Source organism: Episyrphus balteatus, chromosome 2 (genome assembly GCF_945859705.1).
Source record: "Episyrphus balteatus chromosome 2, idEpiBalt1.1, whole genome shotgun sequence".
Lineage (NCBI taxonomy): Eukaryota > Metazoa > Arthropoda > Insecta > Diptera > Syrphidae > Episyrphus > Episyrphus balteatus.
In genome coordinates, this window is record NC_079135.1 from 49,506,298 (window position 1) to 49,515,739 (window position 9,442).

Consider the following 9,442-nt stretch of genomic DNA (forward strand, 5'->3'; position numbering starts at 1 on the left):
TTTAGCCAAACTAAAAGTCTATTTTGTTTTTTGTTTTTGACGAAACTTAAAGTCACCTAAATATTTAAATATTAATTTTTGTTTTAGCTAAACAAAAAGTCTGTTATGTCTTTATTTTTTTAAACTGAACTTAAAATTCTTAATTAATTTAATTAAAGTTATGAAAAAAAATGTAATTAAAAATTAAATGTACATATTTATTAAACACATCAAAAAAGCATTTGATGATCAAAATAAGTTAAACTTATCGAAATTTTTGTTACTCAGGCAGACGGCCTAAATGTCATGCCTTATTATTATTCAGTTTATTTTTCTCAATGACTATATTGTAACTTTTTTTTATTATGAATAAATCTAATCTAAATCGTTTATTTATTCTTTTAATAAGATTCCTGAGTATGCTGAAAGGGGGTTTGATAAAATAAGGCCCCCACAAAAAATTGTTTTTTCGTCTTAAGGCCCAGTAAGTTGCTGAAGTGAAACGAACATTTTTCGAAATCTCCATAGTCGATAGCAAAAATGCTAACGAAAAAATATTATCGAGTGTTCTATAAAATTAAAAATAAAAAAATTAATAGGGTTATTCATGCAAAGTTGAAAACTCTGACTAAATCTGTTAAACGAACTCTAGCCAACCCTATACAACATGTTTACACATTTACTACTATACCAAGTTTGTTAACTAGGTTTACCCAGAGCTTAAGCTGTTTCATGAATACCCCTAATAATAATTTAAAATATTTACAAAAAAAAAAAAAAAACAAAATCGGAAAACACTTTTTCTAACCAAAAAAAAATTTTAAAAAAAGTTTAAAACACTTTTTCTAACCAAAAAAAAATTTAAAATTTTTAAGATAAATGTATACTTCTTATTGGTAAAATAAAATTTTATCTGTTGAGCTGCGTACTGAGAAAGGAAAAGCATAACAAAATATTTCATTTATGATTTCGTTCTCCTTTTTTTTTGGATGAAAATTTTTAATTCTCTTTACTCTGTACGGGAAAGTAGGGCCCAATTCCGCAAAAGTGAGATTTTCTGTGCTTTGTTCGCAAAGCACTTTTTTCGTGTATACAGAAAAACTCACTATTGTGGAATTGGGCCCCAATACCTATGTATAGGTACCTACCTTTTTTAAGGAATTCCTCTTCGTTTTGTGCCAGCTGCATACTTAGCTTTAAATTGGACTCTGTGACTACGAATATTTCAACTATCTGAACAGACCTAATACCATAACGTTAACGTATCGTGTTCTTTAACGTTACGTAACGTTTGACAACAACCGGCATTTTGACGTTTCTGTTCAAGCAAGCAGCGGATTCATGTGTTTTCTTCTCTCAAATCCAATAAGCTAGACTAGAATTCTGTTTTGTTGTTAATTTTCATTCTTAAAGTTTATTAAACAATAAAAATTAAACAATATCCCAAACCATGTCAACTGCCGCACCAACTGCTAATGCATCCACTCTCCTGCCATTAGGTAAGTGAATAAATTCTTAAGTATCATGGTTTCTGAATAAAAAACAAACTTTACTTTCTTCATTCCAGAACTGGTGGACAAATGCATTGGATCTCGAATTCATATCATTATGAAGAATGACAAAGAAATGGTTGGAACCCTTTTGGGATTCGATGATTTTGTCAATATGATGCTGGAAGATGTTACAGAATATGAAAACACACCCGAAGGTCGAAGAATAACCAAATTGGATCAAATTCTTTTAAATGGGAATAATATCACAATGGTAAATTGTACATTTATTCTTCATAATGAGGAGTAAGAATTTATTTAATGTATAAACAAATTTCAGCTCGTACCTGGTGGAGATATTCCTGAATGATTTTAAGACAACAATTCGGATGCAATGCTAATCGATGGTACATAAGACATTACTGGTATAACAAACAAAAAAATGTACAAATTCTTAAAAAAAAAGTTTATTTGTTTATTTAAAAATGTTTTTTTTTTGTTTTGATTGTTACCTAAATGAATATTTTAGCTGTGTTCCTTTGGCCTTAAGTATCACTTCTGTTTGTAGTCAACTCCATTTCTTCTATAGAAAAAATGTCTTTGAATGGATTCAGAAGTACTAAAAAATACTTTGCTGAGCCCAAGGGAATGCAGCCTTTGATGTCGTATTTTAAGACAGTTTAGTTGCAGGGTAGTTCCATGTAAAAGTGGACACAAAATGTGAACAAATTTGGCAGGCTTTTTTTACTTCTTCCAATAGCAAATCAAAACTCTTTTTGAATGTTGCAAGAAAATATTCTTTATTATATCGATACCTTCCCGTAAGAATTATTAAGCCATTTCTAAAATAGTTCAGGAAACCCAAAAAACAAAATTATTCTGTGAGGAAATGTATGGGCTGCACAATTTTATTTGCATTCATGATAGAACAACCAAAATGGTACCAAAACTTTGCGGTCAACTTTTATATTTCCACATCAAAAAGCAATTTTCGAAAAAAATGTCGCTTAATTCATTCTTAAGGGAAGGTATCGATATACTCTATTGGCTAGAAATTTAACTCATGGAGTATAAATAATCTAAAAGCACTCTTAAAGAATAAGCTTACCAACTACAATGCTGTGCAAAAACCAATGCAACTGTTACAACTGTTTTTGTATGGAAGGAGGTGTTGTATGGCCTGTAATTTTTTTAGATGATTGTCAAATGCATGACTTCAAATTGTGGTTGTATCCTTATTACGTTTTAAATAATGTAACACTTTCAATTGAACTAAATAAAGGTTTGTTTTCTATAAAGGAGCGACTTTGTCCGTTGGTCCAACATGTTTTTTGACATATTTACCAGACAATTATCGATTTCCATCGCTTCCTGTTGTTTGAAATTGTTTTGACCTGCAGCGAAATATTTGACATATTGTTATATAACATTCCGTGTATATAGAATTTCAAGACTGGTTACAGTTATATTAATTAATTATGTTGAGCTCAGGTCTGAGCAACCTGTTTTCGAAATATTGTGACAAAGAAACTTCCCACACGTCTTAATTGAACCAAATAAATGAATAATTGAACCAAATTAATGAACGACCCTTATTATAATAGGTTAATTCAATTCCATTCCAAATCTACCCGTAAAAGTGCTTTTTACAAATATTTTGTATAAATGGAAGACAAAGTTGCATATGTTTTGCATTGACAAATTTAATGATTTTTTGTTATTTTATTTTTACAACCCATTGAAGAGTTATTTTTTTTTTTATAAAAAGTTGAGAGATACAAAGTACACCCCTATAGCATTCCCCCTCATATATTGCACAGTACACATATGTATGTTTCCTTAAAATTTCTAAGATAGCGGGACACATTGCTTTGCTTTAAGAAAGTTGAGATTTTTCAAAGCCTTTTTGACGTGATTAAGGAATGAAATCTTTCGATTCACGTGAATCGAATAGCAGAATAGGGCTGTATATTAAAATTGACAGAAAATAAATATTTATGTATTGGAATTTTTTTCTGAATGTAACGTGAATAACGAAGAACCTACCCCCTGAAAAATGACAAGCAAGGGCACTTGCTTGTCATTTTTCAGGGGGTAGGTTCTATAAAAGAAAAGAAAACGAACATTCGTTTTTGAAAACGAAAGAAAATATGCTACAATTTCAGAAAACTTTCGTTTTTCAAGTTATATGAAACAAACCTTTCGCACACCAAAACATTTTGTTCGTTTACGCGATACAGAATCTCACCATAGAAACAATAAAACTAAAGGCTGGATAAAAAAATTAAATTAAATTGATAGAAAAGCTTTTGAGTTGAAAAATAATCCAGCGTTTTTTTTTTTTAAATGGCCCTCCCAGACCAGAGCGTTTCTGTAAAATGGTGAAATGTACTTCTACATATTTGAAGAGGTGTCTGAATTAATTGTCCAAACATGAGTATCTTAAGACTCTCCCAAACCAACGAAATATATTCCATACCATACAAAAACTCTGTCGGCTCCTTTTTTTACTTTTTTGCCTTTGTAAAAAGCGGCCAATGTAGTTAAGCAATTTTCAAATAGAAAAAGTCTTAAAGAAATAATTTTTATTTTCCTAAAACTTTTTTTTTAATTAGAAAAAAAGTATCCTTCAATTTAATAATGCTAATCGATTTTTTTTTTCAGTCTAATTTTGTTCAGAATATTCTGCAGGCCCTTGAATATAAATTCCTCGACATTATGTTCCTTATGGAGACATTAAACTATTGATTAAATAAAACAATTTAAGGTAGAAAAACAATATAAAAGATTTAATTTCAGTAAAACAAAACAGTCTATTCTATAAAGAAGAAATTCGAGAATTTTGAAGAAGAAAATTATTGACATAAGAAAAAATTTGAAATATATAATTTGTAACTTAGGTTCTAAAACGCAGTGTCGTATTTCATCAAAATGTTGTCCTTTTCATGCGAAAATATATTGTTTTCTTACAAATTTAAACATAAATTATTGCAGGACTAAGGAAGTTTAACAATAACGAAAAACATTTTTTATATTTCTCAGAAAAATCATATAACAAAAAATAGTCAACTTTTTCAATTCACTTATTACTATCTATACATTACATAGGTACATATTTTATGTATTATATTATGGGCCCTATAATGACTCGTGAACGGTCGATTTACGTCATGAGGTATTGTTTGGCTTAATACTATTTGCCCATACATTTTTTTTAAGTAATTTTTTAAACAGTTACAAAAACAAAATAAAAATATACAATTTAAGTGTTATCATTAAAGTTTAAAATATCAAAAGTGCCATACCAAGCACTGAAAGGACTCAAAGTATTCCATTTGTCAGTGTCAATATTATACTCTGCAATATTAACAGAATCCGAGACTATAATTTTATTTTCAAAAACTTTGGTTTTTATTAACGTAGCAGCTTGTATATATGGTAGTGGTGCCATTTCCCACCAAAAATTGTTGGACAGATCATATCGTTGGACATTTCGCACACATTCTCCATTATCCATACGATGACCACCAAAGACGTACAAAAATCTCTCCACAGCAGCTAGACCATAATCTTTTACTATAGCTTTCTTAATAGTTTTAGAAGTCCATTGATTTGAAGCTGCATAATAAGTTTGCAAATAGCCGTTTTTAAAATCAAGTATGTACATCACTCCATTTTGTGCAACTATTTTGTTTTGATCACTAAGTTGATTAAGTGGTTGTATTTCACGCCATGTGCATGTTGAAAAGTTGTACACTTCCATGGAAATTGAATTGGAAGCACAGAGAAAGTCATAGCTATGACGCCCGAAAACACCCAAATATCCTTTTAAATCAACCAGTTGACATCGCTCTAATCGTGCCTTTATCATTGGTGGGAAATCTGTCCATTTGAATGTTTTCAAATCTAGACACTCTACGGTCTTTTGCCATTCAAAACTTTTAAACCCTCCAACCACAATCAGTTTACCATCAATGACAATATTAGCAAATGAACATTTTTTGTTAAGAAGACAATTTTCTATTTCTATTGACCATGCGTTTTTATGCGATTCAAAGGTTTCAATATTAATTTTCTTATTATCATCATAATAACTACGTACAACTGCAAGTTTAAAAGGCTTTATTCTTGGATTAAAATTAATATTTGCATAATCGTTTGTTCGACTTTCGGGCGACAAATGCCATTGAAGCCAACTACAAATCAATTCGTAGCTCTCGACAGTCTTACAAACTGAATGTCTGTTTTCAACGATAAATTTTGGTGTTAAAACCCAAAAACGAACCATTGACAAAAGCTGGAAAGTCAAATGTTCACGATTGAGTTTGTCATAATTTATCCATTTGACCATGGATAAAAAGACTTCTTCTTCAAAGTCTCCATGAGGATTGTCATTGAATAGGAGATCTTTCAATTCGTTTTCATTCAGAATCAAAATTTCTTGTTCCTTTGATATATTCTCAAAGTGAATGTAAGTACATTCGAGTGACTTGGCTTTAAGACTCTCTAGACTAAGTTCTTTAGCTAAACGGAACCAATACAAAGAGTTGCTGTAATTGATGTTTTCCACAATCAGTTCACAACAACCGTCAACTAAAGTTTTCAATTTTAAAAACGATGCAGTTCGCAAAAGTTCTTCAACAGTTGCGAGACTTAATTCAATCATACCCGTATACATGAAATCAATTACAAGTTTCAATGTTGAAGCTTGGATTTCTTTAAGTTCAACAACATTATCTTTCGAAGCTGTTTGATTCAGACGGAAAAATTGCAAAAAGTACTCACTCAATGCACAGAGTACAACTTTATGAGCTTGAAGCTTGGCGTAATTGCTTCCTGCTGTGAGAATAGTGTCGAAAAACTCATCTTCTTGATAGAAACTCTGTAATTTCTCGGAGATAATTGCAGAGTGTTTGTCACATTTGAAGATGATCTTTTCATCATTTATTGGTATTTCATTTGTAGATGTCATTTTAAATCTACAAATTTAAGTAGTTTATTTAACAATCAAGAAATTCAGAAAAGGACAGTTTAACCTGAAGGTATTTAACTATTCCTATCTTCTTGAATTTATTGAGGAATTTTTATCAGAAAATTTTTAGAAAATTTAATTTTTTAATAAAAAAAAAAACAAAACAAAAACATTTGTTTATGCAAGGATGAACGTCTTTCAAACGACGCAACGCTTATCTTTTCACGGTGATTTAATGAAGAACTAAAAGAAATATTAAGGGCAAGTTCATAATAGGTGTGTTTTTTATTACCACCGGGCTTAACTGCAGTTAAAAAAAACGCCTCGGGGCTTAGCGAGAAAAATTGGCAGCACTGCATACTAAATGTTCCGAAATCAGCTGACACAAAAAAATATAAAGTTGTCATATTTTTCGCTTTTGGGTTTTCTTGTGTGTTTTTGAAAAAAAAAGTTTAAATAAATATTTAAAATAATAATTGTCATTCCACAAATCAGTTTTGATGTTTTTAAACAAATTCTAAACAATTTACGAACAAGTTAATTTGGTTGCACAGATTTAAATCTGTTGAAAAAGTTAAGCCCAGAGAATTCTCCGGGCTAAACAACTAAGCCCAAGGGGCTAAAGTGTTGTTGCATTTAACATGTAAATTGTTTAGCCCCGACTGCGTTTTTTTTGTTAGTTAGGACCTGTGGTAAGAAAAAACACACCTAATATTGAAATTTTTTTGTAATTGTAATTTGAGCTCCAATACAAAATTCTCTCCAAAAATTATTTATGTAACGTTTCCACCTACCCTAAAGCCTAGTACGCTGCTGAAGCGAAAAGAAATTTTCCATATATAGTTTCGTTAACGAAATCCTAAACGGAAAATTTCGTTTTGCTTTTCGTTTTTCAGTAGGCAGCTCTAGCGAAAAATTGGAGAGTTTTCACACATTTGTCACTCACTTTTTACTGTCCTGTGCATTTTTATTGACTCCAAGAGCAGTGTTGACGGTTTTTTCACTTTTAAAGCCTTAAAGCCATAACTACATTGGCTCAAAAAGTGAAAAAGTACAAAAGTGAAAATTTTCAAACGCATTTTTGTATGGTTTTTCGGGCTAGAAAATTAAAATAAATGATGCAGAATGCTCATTTTTCCGCCCAAAAATCAATTTTTAAACTCTTTTTTACAAAAAAATCTCGCTAGCGAGAAAAAAAATGTTTTCACTTTTGTACTTTTTCAAAAAGTGGTGAATGTAGTTAAGCCTTAACTACAACGGCCACTTTTTGCAAAAAGTCAAAAAGTGAAAATTTTCAAATTCATTTTGTGACAGTTTTTCCGACCACAAAATAAAAAATAATGATGCAGAAAGCTTGGTCTTAAAAACAATTTCTGTAGCTTTTTCCTAAAACAAATAGCGCTTAAAAGAAATAAAAATTTTTACTTTTGTAAATTTCCCACTTTTTCACTTTTTAGGTCATTGTAGTTAAGCCCAGTACGCAGATCGCGCTAAACTAAATTTTATCTCGACAATTTTTATCTCTACACGCGTTCGCTAAAAGCCAAGATAAATTTAAATTTAAAAATAACGGCTGAATCACAGTTTCATTTACTTATACCAGCTTACATTCAATATTACATTACATATTTTTTTTACCTGCAGAATACCTTTTTTACGCTCTCATTTTGTTTTATTCCTCTTCTTTTATATATTCCAAGGTTTTTTTTGCCTCTTATTCCTTGCAGCAACAAAAACACCCACAAAAATGTCTAAATTTATCTGTGAAAAAATGCGCTGAGCATTATTTCGCGAGCTAAATTGAGTGGAGACTTTTTGCAAAAGTAGTAGATGAGAATTCGAATTTAGCGCGTGAACTGCGTACTACCTGGCTAAAAATCCTCTCTAAAATTTATCTTTGGAGGAAATTTGTATGAAAGATAAATTTTAGCGCGATCTGCGTACTAGGCTTTATGGCTTAATTCATTTATTTCTTGTTTTAAAAATTATTTTTTTTTATCTTTCTTGATATTAAATTAATTTTGAATTTTTTATACTCGATGATATTTTTTCGTTAGCATTTTCGTTGTCGACTTCGGAGACTTGAACATTTTTCTTTTCGCATCAGCAGCGTACTAGGCTTTAAAATTCAAAATTTTGATTAATTTATCTGTGGAAAGAGATTCCCGTACATTTTGAACGTGAACTACATCATCGCTCGTGAAGCAAAACTCTCCAAAGTTTCACAGGAACGTTCACGGATGAACACAAAATACAAATTTGTATGAATTCATATGAACTAGGCTTTAAGGCGTCTTGCCGAGTCAATCATCTCACTTCACTCGCCAAAAATGTATGTATGGGGTGGTGAATGTGGGACATCCTTGCTTCACAAGTACATACTTGTGAAGCAAGTCGTGAATAAATTCATACAATTTTGTTTTGTTTTCAATTTTCAAGTGAATTTTGTTCGAAGAATATATAAGCTGCGTTCCTTTGGAAATATTTATCTACTTTTTAGTACTTAAAACTACTTTGATCTACTTTGCTATACTGAAAAAGTAGTTCAAAGCAGCTTTAGGTACTAAAAAGTAGATAAATATTTCCAAAGGAACGCAGCTATAGAGGGAGTAGATTCATTAGTGAAAGAGATTCCCGTACATTTTGCAAGCGAACTACTTCACTTCGTGAAGCAAAACTCTATCAGCCATATTTATAAAAGTATCTTAAAGGTTGTTTAACTTTAAACCACCTCTAAATAGGTCTTAAGTACAAAATGTGTATTTATAAAGAATTTACACATTTAAGCAACGTTGCTTAACGATTGCTTAACTTAAACGCCATTCACCACGTTTAGAGCTTGCTTAGAGCCATTTTAAGAATGATTTGACCACATATGAATTATTATTAAGATCGTGAGCTCAGTATCATGCTATTAATTTATCTAGGGTTTTGATGTGAAGACTACATTTTGTTTTGAAATTAAATTATTCCCTAAAAGGAACTTGTATTTTAAGGCTTG

General features: G+C 30.7%; 2 protein-coding genes across 2 annotated transcripts; one reads left to right on the top strand and one right to left on the bottom strand.

Moving 5' to 3' along the window:
• Nucleotides 1-1,292: 1,292 nt before the first annotated feature.
• On the top strand, nt 1,293-1,947 carry LOC129911771 (U6 snRNA-associated Sm-like protein LSm5). The gene is made up of 3 exons (XM_055989686.1): nt 1,293-1,478; nt 1,547-1,743; nt 1,810-1,947. Exons 1-3 carry the CDS (start codon nt 1,430-1,432, stop codon nt 1,837-1,839), a joined length of 276 nt encoding a protein of 91 aa, XP_055845661.1. The 5' UTR covers nt 1,293-1,429; the 3' UTR covers nt 1,840-1,947.
• A 2,330-nt stretch (nt 1,948-4,277) lies between these two features.
• LOC129911757 (kelch-like protein 1) lies at nt 4,278-6,635 on the bottom strand. The gene is made up of 2 exons (XM_055989668.1): nt 6,506-6,635; nt 4,278-6,448 (listed from the first exon to the last, which is right to left on the bottom strand). Exon 2 carries the CDS (start codon nt 6,439-6,441, stop codon nt 4,732-4,734), a length of 1,710 nt encoding a protein of 569 aa, XP_055845643.1. The 5' UTR covers nt 6,442-6,448; nt 6,506-6,635; the 3' UTR covers nt 4,278-4,731.
• Nucleotides 6,636-9,442: the final 2,807 nt, after the last annotated feature.